General features: G+C 46.2%; 1 protein-coding gene and 1 long non-coding RNA gene across 2 annotated transcripts in view; one reads left to right on the top strand and one right to left on the bottom strand.

Annotated features, from left to right (window-relative positions):
* Nucleotides 1-64: 64 nt before the first annotated feature.
* On the top strand, nucleotides 65-21,621 carry LOC137155037 (uncharacterized). The gene is made up of 3 exons (XR_010920337.1): nucleotides 65-292; nucleotides 2,445-2,521; nucleotides 20,882-21,621. It is a non-coding gene; the product is annotated as an uncharacterized lncRNA (long non-coding RNA).
* OTOA (otoancorin) overlaps nucleotides 14,333-21,952 on the bottom strand; it is a 48,809-nt gene continuing 41,189 nt past the window's right edge. Inside the window, exons 28-29 of the mRNA XM_067550957.1 lie at nucleotides 19,991-20,079; nucleotides 14,333-15,786 (exon numbers count right to left, since the gene is read on the bottom strand). Of these exons, the coding sequence (XP_067407058.1) occupies nucleotides 20,012-20,079 (68 nt within the window). The 3' untranslated portion in view covers nucleotides 14,333-15,786; nucleotides 19,991-20,011. The remainder of the gene's footprint in view (nucleotides 15,787-19,990; nucleotides 20,080-21,952) is intronic.

A 21,952-nucleotide genomic window follows, 5' to 3' on the forward strand; every position in this document is an offset into this window, starting at 1 on the left:
CCCTCCCGCAAGGGACACGCCCCTCCGCCTCCTCCCCCGCCCCAGGGCTCGGACCGTTCGCCCCGCCCCCGCCCGGCACGCGAGCGAGCGCTGTGGTGGGGGTCGCGGCGCGTGGCGCGCGCTGCAACTCGGCTTGCTCGCTCCGTGAGCAGCAGGCACAGACCCGCCCCCCCCACCTCGGCGGCTCGGGCTGTTAGTTAACCCCGCCCCGTCACTCACTGTAGAGCGGGGGAGAAGCCCCCACTTATCGATCTTGCAGATGGTGCTGGGCTTAAGGAGCCGGGAGCACAAGGTAACCCCCTCCCCCATTACTGCCCGCACACCTGTGTCCTCTCCCCCGCCCCATGCAGCAGCTTAATCTGCACTCCGGGCACACCTAGCTCGGGGACTCTGCTCCCGCGGCCCATGGTGCAGTGCTGGCTAAGGGGGTTGCAGAACAGAGAGACTGTCCCTTCCCGCCCCCATCCCCAGCCAGGGGTGCCAGACAGGACATACTGGTCTTGGGCCAGGGACTGTGTCTTCCACTGTGTTTCGGAAAGTGCCTGCCCCCCCGGGGCACTCCTGCACTCCTCTCTCCCGCTCCGTGTACAGCTCTGGGGCACATCACGGGACTAGCTGACTTGCTCGGACTCCCTCGGAGCAGGTTTCTTTACTTGGGCCTGACTAGCTTCATGCTTATGTTTGGGGGCCGGAGTCGTGCAAGTTAGTTTAGTTGCAGCTGCAGCATTGGCAGAGTCACTAGTGCTCCCTGCAGCCAGCTAAGGGTATTGCTCTTGGGTAAGGCTGTGATCTTCTTCTGAAGACAAACTAAGTGTGCTTGCTTGATCTATAGCAACTTACAGTGGGAACTCTGGGGCAGGGGAGACGTTCCAAAGCAGAGAGGTCACAACTGATCTTGGTCCAGTGGTTAGGGCACTAACCTAGGACTTGGGAGACTCTGTTCACTTCCCTGCTCCACCAAAGATTTCCTATGTGACCCTGGACCAGTCACTTGTGCTTCTGGGCATGTCTACACTGCTCCCATGCCAGAAAAAAAATTGTGTTCTTAACTCAGCTAACCCACATCGGCTAACTTGGGTTAAAATAACAACCTCAGGCTGCCCATAGGTTGATCTCAAGCTGCTAACCTGATGTAAAAGCCAAGCTGCTGTGTCTGTTATTTTAACATGAGTTAGCTGAGGTGATTTAACTAACCTGAGTGAGGAATACACTTTCTTTTGCAGAGTAGACATTCCCTAAAAGCATCTTAGTTCCCAATCTGCACAATGAGGATAACAGCACTTCCTTGCCTCAAATTTTATCATTGTGACACTAAAAACATTAAAGATTGTGAAGCACCTTGAGATCTATGGAAAGTTAAGCTTTAACTTGTGCACCAACCTATAACTGTAGCAACATCTAGTCTCTTAACTACATTACGGATAGGAATTGTATTAATCTAATAGAAAATTCTGAGGAGAAGCGTACCACAGGAAAAAATGTCCCATGTTTATTTGTGAAAACTTAAGTTCAGGGCTTCTGTTTTTCAGGGTTTATTAATTTAATTTTGCAGGATATATTTTTAGCAATTTTTTAGTTTTATGTAGATGTCCAGAAATTGGTTATTTTTCAGGGATTTCTTTGTATATACCATAAAGAGTAATGTATCTTATGTACATTACGCATTACAACTTAAGTTGCTGTAATGAGTAATCTGTTTGTAACATTCCCTAGTGCACTTCAACATCGTAGTGCATTAGGGAACCTTTAGTGAGCACCAGCAGGGTCTACACAAAGCAGTTAACACACCTTAGAAATCAAACCTCAAAGTCCACATCACTGCTCTGTGTAGACAAGCCCTCAGATACAAATAACCATTTCTGGTGGTTTTTCTGGTGTTTACTGGATAAACAGAGGAGAGTTTGATGTTTTGTTTGTTTTCTTGTTTCGAGAGTATTATTGGTGTTTATCAGCTAAACCTAAAATCAGAAGCCCCACTTATATTCTTCTGTTCTCCAATTTCTCCTCTGGCAAAAAACAAACAAACAAAAAAACAACTAAAAACTGCAAAGAGATTTCAGAATATAAGTGAGATGCTGTTAAAACAAAGTCTTAAGCTTAATTAATACCAGCTAAAATCTTGAGGGTAAATGTGGCACATCGCCATTACTAGCTAAGCAAGAAATCTGACAATTACTGCTCCTGCATTTAGTACATTACTGCACAATCAGAGTGATTGTAAGCCCTGAACAACAAGACTGCATCATGAAAAGAAGAAAATCCTCATTTGTTAGGATTAGAAAAGCAGACCAAAGCTGAAGTACAGCTGATGGTCAAAAAGAAGGGACAAGCAGATAGACAGATGTATGTTGCCTGTTTGCTAAAGTAAGGAAAAAGATTTGTTCTGACAACTGCAATGACTTATCTGTTGTACAATTAAAGGACCAGGTGTTTCTGTATTTCAGTGGAGGCTGTATATACTGATCCAGAAGAGAGCCTCTTTTTGTGAAGAAAGCTTAAAGACATTCTTGGGCCTGAACAGGTGGGTTTGGTTAGAAGCTGAAATTGTATTGGGAGATGGAGTTGCTTAATTCAGAAGCTTGTCTTTTCGATCCAGTTTACTTCTTGCTCCACTGAATTTGGGGTTCTTGCTCAAAACCATTGAGATAGATGGCTGCAATCACAACTGTTTCAGTGTGACATACAAGCTTCTCTAAAAAGGTAGAGATTATTTGATTCAGATGAGCAGAAATAACTGATCTATGGCTTTTGAACTTTTTCCCCTGGATTCCAATTCTTGTCTCTCTAAGATACCTTGAGATCCAGAACAGCACCATGTCATCAAGGATTTGGGGATATATTCTACTGAACAGGATACTTGACATAAGTCATCTCATCTGTCTAGGGAATATCCTAGTAAATGGCTTGTTTCCCTACATGTTTATATACTGCAGCATGAGGATAATTCCATCAAGTCACACTTCTCTACAGCTCTCTGGATGTATTAAATCAGCACCTCTGGAATGATGCCTCCTCCTGACTTTTATTCTGGGTGCAGATTAAAACGGGGGAGAAATACATAATTGGCATAGAAAGTAGGATGAAACAGAAGCTTTGACTTTTTTTTTCCTGAAGAAATATAATAGGAATTGAATACGGTCCTATTTTAAGATGATAGGGCTGCAGACTAACGGGCTGCATCACTTGAAAACAAACCAGGTGGGAATGATTCTGACGAAAGTGCAGCATCCATACAATGAGCCATATCTGTCAGGCTGCAGGACATAACTGCAACTGAAGTCTTAAATCAGACTATGCCAGAACTTACACAGGAACATAAGACTTCGTGCCCTTAAGTAAAAAAAAAAGCTACATTAAATGCTCAGACTTAGATGGGGCAGGTTAGCTATGAAGTGTGAAGTTGAGATCTTGGAGTCACTGTGGATAGTTCTCTGAAAACAACCGCTCAATGTTCAGCAGCGGTCAGAAAAGCTAACCATGTTCGGAACCATTAGGAAAGACAGAAAATATCATAATGGCTCTATATAAATCTATGGTATGCCCACACCTGGAATACTGCATGCAGTTGTGGTTGCCCTATCTCAAAAAGTTATATTAGAATTAGAAAAGCTACAGAGATGGGCAACAAAAATGGTTAAGGATATAGAACAGTTTCCATATGAGGAGAGAGTAGAAAGACTGGGACTATTCAGTTTGGAAAAGAGATGACTAAGGAGAGATATGATAGAGGTCTATAAAATCATGAATAGTGGGGAGAAAGTGAATAAAGAAATGTTGTTTACTCCTTCCCATAACACAAGACCCAGGTGTCACCCAATGAAATGAATAGGCAGCAGGTTTAAAACAAACAAAAGGAAGCACTTCTTCACACAATACAGTCAACCTGTGGAACTCATTGCCAGGGGATGTTGTGAAGCCCAAAACTGTAACTGGGTTCAGAAAAAGAAATAGATAAGCTCATGGAGGATAGGTCCATCAATGGCTCTTAGCCAAGATGGTCAGGGATGCAACCCTGTGCTCTGGGTATCTATAGCCTCTGACTGTGAGAACCTCGGAGTGATGAAAGGGGATAGATCACTTGATGATTACCTGTTCTATTCATTCCCTTGGAAGCATCTAGCATTGGCCACTGTCGGAAGACAGGATACTGGGTTAGATGGACCATTGGTCTGACCCAGTATGACTGTTCGTATTTTCATAAGGTCATTACAGTCAAGAGGCAAATATTTCAGGCTTTGTATAAAAAAATAACATACTAACAGCCATGGAACGACTTTCTCAAGGACACCTATCTGATACTTGTTAGTGTTTTGCAGGGATTTGAGTGTACCTGAGTGTACCAGTTGGGACTTTCTGGGAACTGGGCTGATGGAATATTCTCCTCCTCAAGGGTGTTTGGATGGCAGTAGGCTTTCTTTTCCTCAACATAATCTAGTTCCAAACAACAGTGCAGTAGTTTTAAAATGGATACTGAGATAGTGTAACCAACAAACTTTTTCTGCTTTTTTGACTCAGAAGGATTCATGAACATTACTTTTGCCAAATCAGTTAAACTCAGGCCATGTCTGCACTTATAAGCTTACAGCGGCACAGCTGTACTGATAGAGCTGTGCCGCTGTCAGAGCGCTCATGTACCTTCGTTATGCTGACTTGATAGAGCTCTCCCATCAACATAATAAAACCAGCTCAACAAGCGGTGGTAGTTATGTCAGCGAGAGAGAGTCTCCTGCTGACATAGCACTGTGCACACAATGGCTTATGCTGGCAAAATTTATGTTTTCACACCCCCGAGTGACAAATGTTTTGCTGACATAAGTTCTAGTTTAGACATGGCCTCGGTAACTTTCCCACTCTCCTTCTTTTGGGCAGTGTTTTCAGTCACTTGAGTCACTGCACTTCAGAAGCCTGTGAGGTTTGGTCTATGTTTTAAGATTGGACCCACCTCTGTACTGACTGCTGGATATATATTCTGCAGTGTATGCTGCAGCTACTGGCAATGGCCAGAGTGGTGATGACTTTTAGAAAACATAGCTGCAGCTCTTCCTGTATGGTGATATGGCCAATCACAACGGCTGTCCTCTGTAGAGTCAGAGTTTTGGTATTGTTGAAATACAGTGGCTAGAATTAAAGGGACATAGTAAATTGAGGTTTAATTAAAAACCTGCCAAAATCTAAGGCGGATAGAAATGTTGTTAAAATCTGTTTGACTCTTAAAAATAAACATTCCTCTGCAATACATGCATCCCCAAAATTGACTAATAAACGTTACTTGTCCAAACTGTTGGGGGAAAGGTGGAACATCAGAGGTACAACTAAAGAACGTGGAATATTCCTATTTTAATAATATAAAACCCCAATTCTGCAATCAGATCTGTATAGATGGACTGGCCCTGATCATCGTCAATGACAAAATAGGGGGTCTAAATTGTCGTTTAGTAGAATACTCTAACTTTTATTAACCTGTACTAATTTCACAGTTTTCCTTAATGTAGGAGGTACAGCTCATCAAAGGGGTTTTAGAGACATTTTCTTCAGAGGCGGGTGAAGGGAAAAGTTGTCAATAACACAAAGCTGTTCCATGCTTGTAGAACACTTAACTCACATCTTTCCAAAGCAGAGAAACAGCAACTAAAATTCTGGCTTTCAGTTAAACCAAAGAAGCATTTTCCTTTCCTTACACTCCTTGTCGTAAATTTGTAGCCTCAGGGTACTGGTTCATTTTAGGGAGGAAAATCCTGCAGTTTATACTGTCAAATGCTACCAAAACATAACATCTAAGAACTTTTCAGATTTCAAATTTTAGTTCAAACTTCTGGCTATAACTAGAAGCCTATAAACTTCAGGATGATTTCAGACTTAGTAAAAGTACGGTTAATATAAAGTGAAACTGAAAACTAAAATTAATTTTAATAAAAAAATGAAGTGACATGTCAGGGACTAAGCCTTTACATTTTAGTAGATTAAAAGACAAATCCTTTATTCCCACAACATTTCATAACCAAGAAAGGCATTTCTTACGACATTAACTGCAGATTCCAAAAACATATCCATCTGGACGGTTGACCTCTGTGACAGGGCCAGACCGCAGGGCTATGAAAGGGTACTGGAAGGCATGTATATTAGCCCCAGGCTCCATAAAGCCCTCTTCCCTGGGTAACCCAGCTGGGGCTAATTGAAGACAGTTGGGCCAATTAGGCCACCTGGAGCCTATCAAAGAAGCTGCCCCGGCAGTTAAAAGCCTCCATTTCAGGCAGGCCAAGTAGGCTGAAAGGGAGTTAACAGCCAGAGGAGAGGGGGCAGAGCAAAGCAAAGCAAGCAAAGCAGAGCGAAGAGGAGTGAAGTGAAGCAAAGCGGAGCGGAGCGGAGAGGAGCTGCCCTGCCCTGCCCTGCCGCCACTATAGCTGCAGGGCTTGGGACTATCATCCACGGCCGCTACCATACCGAGACAGAGAGGCTCCAGCCGGGGAAGACACCACAACCCTTCACGCCGGTACGAGGGAGCAGTCTACAGGCCGGGGGGGCCACGGACAGGCGGCCCAGGGAAGGTAGTAGGTCTCCAGGACTAAGCAGGGTGAGACCACTCCTTACAGGGTCCCTGGGTCGGGGGCCCGGGGAAGAGGGCGGGACCGGGTCCCCCCCCCCCCTGCACTCCCCTCCCCGCCGCACCACTGGCACAGCCGCTGAAGCGCAGGATCCACAGGGCAGGACAGGCGCACCCTGCCACACTGGTGTCAGAAGTGGGACTCAGCATGCGCAGCGGCTAGAGAGAGGGAGAAGGAGAGAGGAAAAAAAAAAAAAAAAAAAAAAACCCAGGAGGGTGGGGGACTTTTCCTTTCTTCCCCTCCTCACCACAATGGATGACGTGGTAAAGGCACTCATACAAGCCACGGCGGCCCAGCAGGAGGCCACCCGGGCCCAGATGGCCACCCAGCAAGAATCACTGCGGCTTCAGCAAGAGACTAATCAGTTGTTGATCAGCCAGGCCAACCAGGACCGGGCCCTTTTGCGAGAAGTAGTGGCCCAGCTGAGGACCCTGGCCTCTCAAACCCCAGGGCCGGATGGGGCGCGAACACTACGTGCCACCGGCTATCTGCAGAAGATGACTGGGGAGGACGATTTGGAGGCGTACCTCCTTACTTTTGAGCGGGTTGCCGCACGTGAGGCTTGGCCCCAGGCTCAGTGGGCTGGTATTCTCGCCCCCTTCCTGAGTGGAGAAGCCCAGAAGGCCTATTATGACCTACCCGCGGCGGCGGCGGCGGACTATGCCCAGTTAAAAGCAGAAATCCTGGCTCGGTCGGGGGTAACGACAGCCGTGCGGGCCCAGAGGTACCACGACTGGAAATTCCAGGAGGGCAAGGCTCCGCGGTCGCAACTATTTGACCTCGTCCACCTCGCCCAGAAGTGGCTGCAACCAGAGGTCCACCGGCCGGAGAAGGTCCTGGAGATCCTGGTTATCGACCGGTATATGAGGGGGCTGCCGGCCGACCTCCGCGCTTGGGTAGGGCAGAATGACCCCTCATCTTATGACGACTTGGTTGCACTAGTAGAGAGGCAGGTAACGGCCAGGGGTCTCACCCGGCCAGTCGGAGGGGACTTGCCCCGGGTCAGACGACCCGCCCCAGTTCTGGGGGTCCGGACGCCCGAGAACCCGGCAGGGACCAGGTGGAAAGCGAAGGGGACTGAGGGCCCACCGGAGGCCACCAAGGGACGGGGTGATGCGGGCAAGGAGGACAGAGCTAGACCCCCTAGCCCAAAGAACAAAGGGGTGTCTAGAGCCCCCTACTGCTGCTATGCGTGTGGGGAGTGGGGACACATAGCTGCCCAATGTCCCAACACCGAAGAACCCATGCAGTGCAACCTGGGAACCTGGCCGGACTCCTGTAGCCTAATCCACCTCGTAGGGGTTGCCCTAACCCCCCACAGATACACGAGGCCGGTGAAGCTGAACGGAGTCAAGACCCTGGCACTGGTGGATTCTGGGAGTGCCATTACGCTCATCTCGGGAAGATTGGTGAAGCACAGCCAATTAGCACAAGCTAAACGCACGGGGGTGACATGTGTCCATGGGTCCGTAAGCTACTACCCCACCATCCCAGTGAACATTGAAGTTCAGGGGGGTGTCACCAGAGTGACAGCAGGAGTGGTCCCTAGGCTCCCATACCCAGTTCTTATAGGAAGAGACTTTCCGGGCTTTGGGACCCTCCTTCCCCCAGAGGGGCCCGGGGGAGGGGAGGAACCTGAAACCCCCGGGCGGGCCCTCCCCTGTGAGGACCACCCCCCGATGTTCTCTGAGATCGCCCAGGATCTATTTCTAGCCCCAGGGAAGGGCCGAAAGACCCGGGCCGAAAGGAGGGCGGCTAAGGCTTTGGGCACAAGAATCCTGGCCCAGGGGCTAAAGCCCGCCATGGTAGGCAGACAGACCCGGGCGACAGCTAGAGAAACAGCCCAGAGCGAAGAAGGCCCTGAAGCGGACACTGAGCCGAGTCGCACAGAACCGGAAGCTGGGGTAGAAACCGGTCCCTTGGAGCTGGGACAACTAGGAACAGTGCGAGAGAACTTCGGTCGAGACCAGGCCGGTGACCCAAGATATGTCAACGCCAGGACAGAAGTGGCCGAGATCGATGGAGTCCCAGTGGAGGGAAGAGCTCGAGGCCCGGGGCCCTACTTTCTGGTAAAGGGGGACCTGCTGTATAGGGCCACGGAGATAAGCGGGGAGCGGGTGTTACAGCTCCTGGTGCCGCGGAAGCATCAAAATGCCGTGCTGAGCTTAGCCCACAGCCACCTCTTTGGGGGGCACTTGGGTGTAGAAAAGACCCTGGCCCGAATCCTGAGGAGGTTCTTTTGGCCAGGTATACACGAGGAAGTTCGGCGCTATTGCGCCACCTGCCCCGAATGCCAATTACACAGCCCCCAGCCTCATTTGCGGGCCCCTTTAGTGCCCCTACCCATCATTGAAATCCCATTCGAGCGTATTGCTATGGACCTAGTGGGGCCCTTGGAGAAAACAGCCAGGGGGCACCAACACATACTCGTTGTCCTCGATTATGCTACCAGGTATCCAGAAGCCGTTCCCTTGCGGAATACCACTTCTAAAGCGATCGCAACAGAGTTAGTGAAGATTTTCGCCCGGGTGGGGCTGCCCAAAGAGATACTAACGGATCAAGGGACCCCATTTATGTCGAAGCTAATGAAGGACTTGTGCACTCTCCTACGGGTGCGGGCCCTACGGACCTCCGTCTATCACCCCCAGACGGATGGTCTGGTGGAGAGGTTTAATAGGACTCTCAAGGCCATGATCAAGAAGGTGGTGAGCCGAGATGGCAAGGACTGGGATACCCTGTTGCCGTACCTTATGTTCGCCATTCGCGAGGTTCCCCAGGCCTCCACGGGGTTCTCCCCCTTCGAACTACTGTACGGGCGTCACCCCCGGGGCATCTTGGACATAGCCAGAGAAACCTGGGAGGAGGAGCCCACCCCGGGAAGGAATGTTATTGATCATGTACTCCAGATGAGGGATCGGATAGCCCGAGTGACCCCCATTGTGCGGGAACATTTAGAGAAAGCCCAGAGGGCCCAACAGGTCCACTATAATCGCCACGCCATGGTTCGACGATTCCAGCCAGGAGACCAGGTGATGATCCTCGTACCTACCGCTGAGAGCAAACTGTTGGCCCAGTGGCAGGGGCCCTATGAGGTGGTCGAGCCTGTGGGAGAGACCAACTATAAAGTACGGCAACCAGGGCGCCGGAAGCAAGAGCAGATCTACCACATTAACTTATTAAAACCATGGAGGGCCCGAGAAGCATGTATGACCTTCACCCAGGAGGTAAGCGCGCCTGAACAAGTGAAGATATCCCCTGATCTAACGCCAAACCAAAAGGCCGAGGCAGCAGAGATGGTAGCCCGGAACCAAGATGTCTTCACGACTAGCCCAGGCCGAACAACGGAGGTCTTTCACCACATCGTCACCAGCCCTGGGGCGAGGGTTACGATGAGACCCTATCGAGTACCCGAGGCCAAAAGAAAGGAGATTAAGGCTGAGGTCAAAAAGATGTTGGAGATGGGGGTCATAGAAGAGTCCCATAGTCAGTGGTGTAGCCCAATTGTGCTAGTACCGAAGCCAGACGGCACTACGAGATTCTGCAACGACTTCCGCCGGCTAAACGAGGTATCTCGGTTCGACGCATACCCCATGCCTCGTATAGATGAGCTTGTGGACCAAGTGGGCAAGGCCCGATTTCTGACTACCTTAGATCTGACCAAGGGATACTGGCAAATCCCACTAGCTACAGAGGCAAAGGAAAAGACGGCATTTTCAACACCAGATGGATTGTTCCAGTATACGGTCCTTCCCTTCGGATTACATGGGGCCCCAGCCACCTTCCAGCGCCTAATGGACAAGCTGTTACGCCCTCATGCTGACTATGCCGCTGCGTATCTGGACGACATAGTCATTCATACCCCAGATTGGGAGACACATCTGAGGAAGGTGGAAGGGGTACTGCACACTTTGAGGCGGGCTGGCCTCACCGCAAATCCCGCCAAATGTGCCATTGGTCTAGCCGAGGCTAGATACCTCGGATACATCGTAGGGCGGGGCACAGTAAGACCCCAGCTCAACAAACTGGAAGCCATCCAGGATTGGCCTCGGCCCAACCGAAAGAAGCAGGTCCGAGCATTTTTAGGGGTGGTAGGGTACTACCGACGGTTCATCCCCCATTTCGCCTCCAGAGCCAGCCCCCTGACGGACCTTATCAAGGCCCGGGGCCCGGACATGGTACGATGGACCGCAGGGGCAGAGGAAGCCTTCGCAGACTTACGGACGGCCCTCTGCAATAACCCCGTACTCCTTGCTCCTGACTTTACAAAGGAATTTATTCTGCAGACCGACGCCTCAGAAGTGGGGCTGGGGGCGGTCCTGTCGCAGATGGTAGGTGACGAAGAACATCCCATTATGTACCTCAGTAGGAAGCTCCTCCCAAGGGAGCAGAGGTATGCAGTAGTGGAGAGGGAGTGCCTCGCCGTCAAGTGGGCTATGGAGGCACTCCGTTACTACCTGCTGGGACGCCACTTTACGCTGGTGACCGATCACGCGCCCCTCCAGTGGATGCAGCGGAACAGGGAGAAAAATGCGCGGGTGACCCGGTGGTTCTTGTCCCTCCAACCTTTCCGGTTCACCATACAGCACAGGGCAGGACGTCGCCACGGGAATGCTGATGGTCTGTCCCGGGTCCACTGTCTGACGTCCCAAGTTGCCCAACCCTGGGGGCTTGAGCAGGGGGAGGATGTGTGACAGGGCCAGACCGCAGGGCTATGAAAGGGTACTGGAAGGCATGTATATTAGCCCCAGGCTCCATAAAGCCCTCTTCCCTGGGTAACCCAGCTGGGGCTAATTGAAGACAGTTGGGCCAATTAGGCCACCTGGAGCCTATCAAAGAAGCTGCCCCGGCAGTTAAAAGCCTCCATTTCAGGCAGGCCAAGTAGGCTGAAAGGGAGTTAACAGCCAGAGGAGAGGGGGCAGAGCAAAGCAAAGCAAGCAAAGCAGAGCGAAGAGGAGTGAAGTGAAGCAAAGCGGAGCGGAGCGGAGAGGAGCTGCCCTGCCCTGCCCTGCCGCCACTATAGCTGCAGGGCTTGGGACTATCATCCACGGCCGCTACCATACCGAGACAGAGAGGCTCCAGCCGGGGAAGACACCACAACCCTTCACGCCGGTACGAGGGAGCAGTCTACAGGCCGGGGGGCCACGGACAGGCGGCCCAGGGAAGGTAGTAGGTCTCCAGGACTAAGCAGGGTGAGACCACTCCTTACAGGGTCCCTGGGTCGGGGGCCCGGGGAAGAGGGCGGGACCGGGTCCCCCCTCCCCCTGCACTCCCCTCCCCGCCGCACCACTGGCACAGCCGCTGAAGCGCAGGATCCACAGGGCAGGACAGGCGCACCCTGCCACACCTCTTAAGCTTTACAATGCCGTCACTGATACATTAAGAGCATTCTGCAGTATTGATGCACAGCTAATTACTACTTGTCAGAGAGTCCAGCGCTAGCACGATGACTGGGGTATTCCAGGAAGTGCTGACTGAAAAGGAGCCTGGTCCATGCACCTGTTAAATCTGAGGGAAACATTCACATTGGAACGTGGTTTTTGCAAACTTACTAAAACCAACACACCTTTCAGTCTCTTGTAGTCCTAACTCCTCCCGCCTCCCCACCCTGCAGTACCTTAAAGTGAACCCACCCATTCCCATCAAAATCTCTCTCTCTGGACTCCTTTGCTCACTACTACTTTTTCTTTTTGCATCAGGTATTAATGCCACATTGAGGCCTAAAACTGGATTTGGTTTCAGGATAATATGTAAAAAAATCAATGTTTTTAGTGGAAGATGTCAATCAATGGGACAGCAATTCAGGTTCAATTGCTCACTTTCTATCTAGATATCTTAGAAACTTACATGGCCCTCATCACCACTGTACCTGAGTGCCTCACAATCTTTAATGTATTTACCTGTACAACACCCCTGCGAGGTGGGCCGTGCTATTCTCATTGTAGAGGTGGGACTGAGGTAGGGAGGCAAGTGACTTGTCCAAGATCACAGCTGAAGTCTATGATGGAGCAAGGGAATTGAATTTGAGTGTCATGTTCCAGGCTAGTGCTCCCAACCACTGGACGTTCTTCCTCTCACCACACTTCCTATTTACCATGAAACTAAAGTTTAAAGAAGCCATGATATTAAGCCTGGTTTAGTAAACCATACTCCTCTCAATCAGCAATGGGGTTTAACTTCTTGCATGCAAAATATTAAAATGATGATTAAACTGAAAAAGGACTTTCTAACTAAACATCCTAGATTTAGCTATTTTACTAATGGGTATGTCCTTTTTTACATGCATACACAAAAGTGGAAAGCAGCATTTAAGTTCAGATGCTGATTTTATGGTTGGAGTTACTCTGAATTTACATCAATATAACAGATCAGAATATGGCCCCCTCATCCCAGGTTTTTGCTGTCCCTGGCCATTTTTATCTTGTAAAATGAATTGTGAAGCATAAGCACTGCCTGGAAGTATGAGTGTACTTCTGTGTGAAATACTTGATTTCGCATCAGAATTTATTTGAGCACTGTTTGACTGCTCATATTTTAGCTATGGTAATGGGAAGGGAGAAGCACCTGTCTTGACAACACAGTTCCTAAAATGTTTGCTTCCTCAAAGCATCTATTATACAATGACGTTGTGAGCTATGTAGTTTGAGCCCATTGGGACATGTATCTTGTTTTTTTATGTCTTTCTGTGTAACTCTAAAAGTGTATTGGGTGCTGTGCAAATGACAGTGACAACTTTAGAGATTGCTATAGAAAAAAATTCCTTGTTTTAATACATAAAAGCTCATTCATGCTCATTGCTTTATAGTATAACTGCTAGTGTGTCGTAGACTGACTGGCTGTACACATGCAAGTGTGATGCTGACACTTTCTTTGATGCTTGCAATAGAGGATATTCTCAGACCACAAGTCAACAAGCACACTTGGAATCATCACACTTCAGTCACATGCAAAAAAGGATACTACACACAGTGATTAAGGTATTACTGTGTAGAAGGGGAAATCCCATGAATTCCATTACTGGAGAACTCTTCTATAGCACTGCTTTCTAAAAGGGGTACACTGGGGAATAAAAATTTGCATTTCTCCAGAGCCTTTTATCCAAAGTGCTCATATTACTTTACAAACAAAAATTTTGCCTCATGACCTTCCCTTGAGATAGATATTACTATACTTACATAGTTGGTACTACTAATCTACCTAATTTCATTGCTACAATTAAAATGTACATGACCAAGTGTTCACTGTAATACTAAAGGTATCAACTACTGTGTAAACTTCACAAAAATGAATCAAGGATCTTAAGGTTTTAAAACCATTTGCATGTAAAAGACTACCCTGCAGACTGTACCAAAGGGCCCAGTTCTGCTCTGATTAAAGACTGAACAACTATTGATGTAACTGGAAGCCCAGGCACCTTGGCAGAGGAACAGTGTCTTTCACTAGTCCTAAGGGTATTTGAGTTTTAGTGCAGCTACTCTGTGTGTGACTTAACACCTCTCTAAATGGAAGTGCTGACTGTCATCTTGAATATGAAAACATTTTCTTCTGCATCTTAATTGAAATGCATGTGGAATTCCACTCGGGTAAACTGTGAAGCTCAAACAAGCTTTTAGTGCTTTCACATATAATTGAGACAGGAGTTTTTAATAAAACTAAACAGCCAAATCTTTAAAAGCTAAATCTTTAAATTGATGCACAGATACAATTTAATTTTTAATGTGCATTTGCTGCGGTTGATTAAAAAACAAGATCTTGTATATTTCAATAAATGCAACAACCTTCTTTCATACAGAAAACGAATGCAGTGGGATAACGGATATCATACCTACTGCAGCAGAGATATAGGCATGAGACAACCATTAGGTATGGTAGATTTGCTCATAAAACAAAACCAAAGGACATAAGATCACCCATAACACTGTCACATTTACCATTGAAAAAATACAAAGATATGAACAAAGATTTGAAATATGATTTATTATAGTTCAACCAAACAGGAACAACAGTATTTTCTAGACTATGTATTATCCTACCTTTTAAATGTACTTAAACAGGTCAGTGTCGTCTTATTCCACAGACTTTTGCAATTGCTAAATGAGTGTTTGCCATGGATTCTTGGCAGCAACACAAGCAAAAGATAATTATGCAAAGGAAGGGGTAAGGGATTGTTTATTTATCTGTCACTATTTAAAATATTGGGACTTGGTATGAAAAACTTCCTATTTTAAATACTGGGCACAATCTATATGTTGACAAAATATTCACAATGTTTTCTGGATTAATTTTTTTTAAGCAGTGTGAACTCAGTGCACTGGAAAGTGCTGGAGTGCCTTTTCTGAGGACTGAAGTCCTCTATTCCCACAAGAACCAGCAGCAGTAGTGCAAGTTTACCCTATGCTGCCCCAGCTCTATGCTTCAACCCTAGTCAGGAGTGGCACTTCTCTGGCTGAGGATAGCTGAGTCTCCATGGCTCATTCAATTCTCAGCCAGTTGTAGGACACTGCTAATAGTATTTTCAATGCCAATTGTATTTGTGGTTTTGCATAGACATAGCCAGTGGACCTATATTTCATATAGGCCAGCCACTGAATTGTAACAGTAGTCTGTCACTACAAGATTCAAACAATAACCTAGAGATTAAAGGCTCTAGTGGTAATATCTAGGGCCCCATTGAGCTAGGCACTGTGCAAAGACAGTCCCTATCCCAAAGAGCTTACAAATAAAGTATAAGAAACAATAAATGGCCAAAACAGACAGGGAAGTACAAGGAAGCAATGAGACCGAATTGGTCAACACGTAAAGCCATGGCCACAGCACACTGGCTGCCTAACAATCTATATCTCTGTATCAGTCTTCTGAGTCATTCAGTCTCCAGTGTAATGTATAAATCTGAAGCCTTCACTGGTCTTTTCATGAGACACCAACTTGTCATGAAAAGGTTGGAGGGTTCTAAAAACTCTTTAAGGCAGCAAAATAGCACTTGCTTTCTATACTTCGGATCATGAAATAATGTACTGTATCAGTTTGTTGCTTTTAAGACTCTAAACACTATTATGTTCAAGCATCCCAGAGAGACTCAGCCCCCATATTTCTTGCTGAGCTGCAGTTCTTTATCCATTGAATTTTGGTTGCTTGACTGGCTTTCTAAATGAGCCGTTCTATCAACTCCCATATGAGTTCTAGACTTCTGGAAAACAAACAAAAAAGCAAATTAGTGCTACGGAATGTTAGCATTTTTAAATAGTGGGACACAAGGGCACGTATTTTGCTAAATTAGAAGTCTGAACTTAGTCTGGCATTGTTCCTGTTCAATTAGAATATAATAATAATATGGGAAAATCTAAATGTTACCACTAACACTTCAAATAGGAATTTGTTTGGCATGCTTTATATGAAAGCAGCAGTGGAAATCAAATCATACCTCTATCTATTAAAGCATTTTAACTTCAGGATAATAATGCCTGCTGCTAATTTACAAATTACTTAGCGGGTGTGTGTGAGAGAGAAAGAGATCTTAAATATTCATCTTACCAAAAGTCACTTTTATAGTAATTGTAGTAAGAAAATGCTTTTCCCGTTTAGATACTCAGCTAATCTACCGCTAACAGACTCAAGTAAACATGATAATTAGTAATAGTATTCAAGAACTACTATCCTCTAGAGCAGTTCTTTATCCCCTCCGGATGCTGCTAAACCATCACTGTAATGGTTGACTTCTGTCTCCTCTTCAAAGATCCATCTATAGAATGCACAAGCTTGTGCAGTGTCTTAAACAAAACCTCCACTAGTGATATGCTCAACCTTCTACAAAGAATTTGTTGTCGTTCTCCCACTCTTCAAATGACTCAATTAAATGGCCATATGGGATCAGACCAATGGTCCACCTAGCCCAATACCTTCTCTTCCAACAGTGGCCAGTGCCAGATGCTTCAGAGGGAATGAAGCGAACAAGGCAATTATTAAGTGATTCATCCTGTTGTCCAGTCTAGCTTCTGGAAGTCTGAGGCTTAGGGACACTCAGAGCATAGGACTGCATTCCTGACCATCTTGGCTAATAGGTCCATCAATGCCTATCATCCACGAACTTGTCTAATTCGTTTTTTTAAACACTTTTGGCCTTCACAACATCCCCTGACAATGAGTTTCACAGATTTACTATGTGTTATATGAAGAAATCCTTCCCTATGTTTATTTTAAACCTGCTGCCTTTTAATTTCATTGGGTGACCCCTCTTATGTGAAGAAGTAAGTAACACTTCCTTATTCACTTTCTTCACACCATTCATGATGTTATAGACCTCTGTCATTCCCCCCCCCTTAGTCATTTCTTTCCAAATTGAACAGACTCCGCCTTTTCAATCTCTTCTCATATGGAAGTCATTCCATAGAGTTTTTATTGCCCTCTTTTTTATTTCTTCCAATTCTAATACATCTTTTTTGAGACGGGGTGACCAAAACTACATGCAGTATTCAAGATGTTGGTGTTCCATGGATTTACATAGTGGCATTATATTTTATGTCTTATTTATCCCTTTCCTAATGGGTTTTAACATTCTGCTAGTTTGTTTGACTGCCACTTCACAGAGTGGATATTTTCAGAGAGCTGTCCACAGTGACTCCAAGATCTCTTTCTTGAGTGGTAACAGCTCATTTAGACCCCATCACTTTGTATGCGTAGTTCGGATTGTTTTCCAACATGCATTGCTTTGCAGTTATCAACACTGAATTTCATAAGCCGTGTTGTTGCCTAGCCACCAAGTTTTGTGACATTTGTAACTCTTCGCAGTCAGCTTTGGACTTAACTATCTTGAGTAATCTTGTATTGTCTGTAAACTTTGCCACCTCAATGTTTATCCCTTTTTCCAAATCATTAATATATCGAATAGCACTAGTTCCAGTACAGATCCTTGGGGGACCCCCCTATTTACCTTTCTCCACTGTGAAAACTGACCATTTATTCTTACCCTTTGTTTCCTATTTTTTAAACTAGTTACTCGAGGGCGGCAGGTGAAGCTTCCCCTGGGGGAGGCTAGCTCCCTGTGCCACCTTTTCTGCCCATGGCCATGCCCACACTCCACCCCTGGTCCGCCCCAGGCCCATCCCCCGTACCACCGGTGGGATACGGTGAGTAGGACAGGGTGTCTTGTATGGGTGGGGGGTGAGGAGGGACGTGGCAGGAGGGGGTCTTGTGGGGAGGGAGTGGAACGTGGAGGAGAGGAGGAATGCAGCAAGTGGAGGCGGAAGGGGTCCTGTGGGGGAGACAGGGAAGAGATGTGGTGAGTGGGGTGGGTCTCATGGGGGAGATGGATGGAGCGTGGAGTAGGGAGACAGGGAGCAGCAGGCGGGGGGTCTTCTGGGGGTAGGAGGGTGAGGAGGGATGCCCACGGCGAGGGCAGGGACCGCCAGAGAGGAATGGTGGAACGCAGGAGAGAGGAGCAGCCAGGTGGCGGCAGGTGATGGGGGCCTTGGGGAAGGGGCAGCTATGGAACAGGGAAGGGAAGAGGCAGGGCCACCACGGCCTAGGCATCCAGCAGCAGCTACGCAAGTGGACACAGCCTTCCCTAGCCTGTTATACCTGCTGCCCATGCCATTACTGATCCACGAGAGGACCTTTCCCCTTATCCTATGACTGCTTACTTTGCTTAAGAGCCTTTGGCGGGGGACCTTATCAAAGGCTTTCTGAAAGTCCAAGTATACTATATCCACTGGATCAACCTTGTCCACGTTTGTTGATACTCTCAAAGAATTCTAATGCATGGGTGAGGCATGATTGCCCTTTACAAAAGCCATGTTGGCTCTTCTTCGAGATACCGTGTTCATCTGTGTGTCTGATAATTCTGTTCTTTGCTATAGTTTTAACTAATTTGCCAGGTTCTGAAGTCAGGTTTACTAGCCTGTAACTGCCAGGATTGCCTCTGGTGTCTTTTTAAAAAAACAGTATCACATTAGTTATCCTCCATTCATCTGGTACAGAAACTGATTTAAGTGATAGGTTACACATTATAGTTAATAGTTCTGCAATTTCATATTTGAGTTCCTTCAGAACTTTTGGGTGAATGCCATCTGGTCCTGGTGACTTGTAACTCTAATTTATCAGTTTGTTCCAAAGTCTACTCTACTGCCACTTCAATCTGGGACAGTTCCTCAGATTTGTCACCTAAAAAGAATGGCTCAGGAGTGGGAATGACCCTTACATACTGTGCACTGAAGACCAATGCAAAGAATTAATTTAGCTTCTCTGCAACAGTCTTGTCTTCCTTGAGTGCTGCTTTTGCACCTTTATTATTCAGTGGCCCCATTGATCAGAAGCTATATAGCAGGCTTCCTACATACATAATTTTTTTTTTTTTTGCTGTTAGTTTTTGAGTCTTTTGCTGGTTGCTTTTCAAATTCTGTTTTGGCCTGCCTAATTATACTTTTACACTTGACTTGACAAATGTTCTGTTCCTTTCTATTTTTCTCAGTAGGATTTCACTTCCATTTTTAAAGGATGCCTTTTTGTGTCCAACGCCTCTTTTACTTGTTTAGCCATGGTGACATTCATTTGATCCTCTTATACTTTGGCTTTTTGTATTTGGAGTATATATTTAGTTTGATCCTCTCTTATGGTGTTTTTTAAACAAAGTTTCCATTCAGCTTGCAGGCATTTCACTCTGTTCCTTTTAATTTCCATTTAATGAGTTTCCTCATTTTTGTGTATTTCCCCTTTTTGAAGTTAAATGCTACTGTGGTGGATTTCTTTGCCGTTTTCCTCCCTACAACGATGTTACATTTAATTACATTTATGGCTGCTATTAGTGAGCACTTCAGCTATATTCACCTCTTAGACCAGATGCTATGTGCTATTTAAGACTAAATCAAGAATTGCCTCTCCCCTTGTGGATTCCAGAATTAGCGGCTCCAAGAAGCAGTCATTAACGATATCTAGAAATTTTATCTCTGCATCACGTCCTGAGGTGATGTCCCAGTCAATAGGGGGATAGTTGAAATCCCCCGATTTATTAAGTTTTCTGCTTTTGTAGGCTCTCTAATCTCCCTAAGCATTTCACAATCACTGTCACAATCCTAGTCAGGTGGTTGGCAATATATATCCACTATTATACTCTTGTTATTCAAGCAAGGAATTTCTATCTATAGAGATTCTATGGTGCAGTTTGATTCATTTAAGATTTTTACTATTTTTGACTTTGTTTTCTTTCACATGTAGTGCCTCTCTTCACCAACACAACCTATTCTGTCATTCCGATATATTTTGTACCTTGGTATTACTGTGTCCCATTGATTATCATCATTCTACCAAGTTTCTGTGATGCCTATTATATCAATATCCTCATTTAATACCAATCACAAATGTGCTAGCCAAGAATGTTTAAGTAAAGGGATCATGCTTACCGTAAGTTTAACAATCACACTTCAGGAAGTGGGACAAAGGATAAACAGAGCACACAACCAAATACTGAAGCCACTAGAAAAGTGAGCACCTGAAAAATACAAAGCATTATGTCTTAGTGTCATCTGGCATGTGTACAATGTTGTTTTGTCTTACCCAACCTCACCACTAAAACAGAATGACAAACACTTAAACAAGCAGAAAAACACCAAACCACACTCGAAACGAAGCCAAATGTAAGAAATCTGAATCACTTTTAAATGAAATTCAGTTGCTCAAAAGGCTCCCCTTGCTATGGCATCTGGAAAATTCAATTTAATATCCGCACATCCACCAGAGAAGAGTCTCAAATGGGTAGCTCCCACTACACTGCTGTGAGAGCAATAAATGACTGAAAAGCCTGAGTAAGCAGGTTTGTTTTATGCCATGTTGGGAAGATCGGGACATTCCTGCCCCTAGTAGAACCACAGAGGGAGCAGATTGCACAAGTAAGGCAATGGTGTGAAGAATAATTGTATTAGTTCTAGGCAGTTCAATTTCTGTAAGTGAAAGCAAGAGCCACCTGGGAGCTCTTAGCCCCCCTGCAGCGCTTGTATGGAGCCCCACCCCCTGCTAACAGGGGCTGTTCCTGACTGTAAAGCCCCAGGGAGGGTGAACAGTGGCAGTAGGAGCAGCACCTGCCCTCTCTTGGCGTGACTTCCCTCGGGAGTGCAGGGAACTGGGCTGGAGATGTAATTTATACCCCATTGCACCAGGTTGGGTAAATGCAACCTATGACTAACTGAAAGATGTTTGTGGGCATTGCCAAAACCTTTATCCATTAACTTTCAATACCGAGGCTTAATAATCCTGTCACTGATGTTCATATCCTGGATGGCTTGTTTCCCATGCAGGGGATGGAAACAGGAAAAATAACTAAAATGGCCCAAAGTCTTCTTGAAGGAGGGACAGCTGAAGCAACAGGCATCATTCCTTCCCCACTTCCAGCTCTGCAAGACAAGCTTCCCTGGTGATCTCTGCGCACTGGGGCTCCATGGCTTTTCAGGGGAGGCCAAGAAAGAGCTGCTATCTGCGGTGCATGAAAGACATGCTTTGGTCCTAAATTTTTCAGGGAGCTGGTTGAAAAGGAAGCAGAGAGGATATTGTGGACTATATTTTACACCAGCTAGTGGTTCCCATTCCTTAGCATGGTGTGACACTGCCAGCACCGTATGACTGCTGGTAGCACCACCTACTGCTGTCCCTCCATTGGCTGCTGTTGCTGGTAAATTCCTGTTGCATCACCCTGACTATCTTTATGGAACCCCGGCCCACACTACTGCTTTTCAGTGATGGAGGCAGGGTAAGATTTATTCTTGCAATACGAGAGAAGGGGGAAACAACGAGATTAATGTTGCTTCTGTGTACAAAATACAGAGGAAGCGTGCCGTCAGGCCAGTGACACCCAAAGCACATTTCTTGAGAGAGAAAAAGGGGGCATATAAAGGAAAGAGGTGTCATTAGGACTGTGCATTTTCAGATGGAAATGCTTCCTCACACTCTTGTTTGTGTGTGAGCAGCTGGAGACTGAGTTGTAAAGCATGAAATAAAAAAAATCTGGTAATGCACGAGTACCAGTTTCTCAGAATTTAAACTGTACTCTTCAATACTATCTGTCTATAGTAACTGTAATATTTCTGCTTGACTTAGCTTCTGGTAACTAAATGCTACTATGTCTTTTTAGAACTATAAAAGCAGAGGCCAACATTTACTAATATAAGTGCCTAAAGTTAAGCATCTACAGCTGAATTGATACAACTGAATGGCCTGTTCTCCCCTCCTTCCCCAACAGCTGGTTGTCCAAAGCTCCCACTGAAGGTGGCTGAAGTAGTGTGTATTTGGCATCTCCGGAGAGGAGAGGGGGAAAAAAAAAATCAGGCTACTTATTTAGGTGTTTAATTTTAGGCACCCAAGTTCAAACATGT

Source organism: Emydura macquarii, unplaced genomic scaffold (genome assembly GCF_026122565.2).
Source record: "Emydura macquarii macquarii isolate MOO-44397 ecotype Brisbane River unplaced genomic scaffold, CSIRO-AGI_Emac_v2 contig_1348, whole genome shotgun sequence".
Taxonomy (NCBI): Eukaryota; Metazoa; Chordata; order Testudines; family Chelidae; genus Emydura; species Emydura macquarii.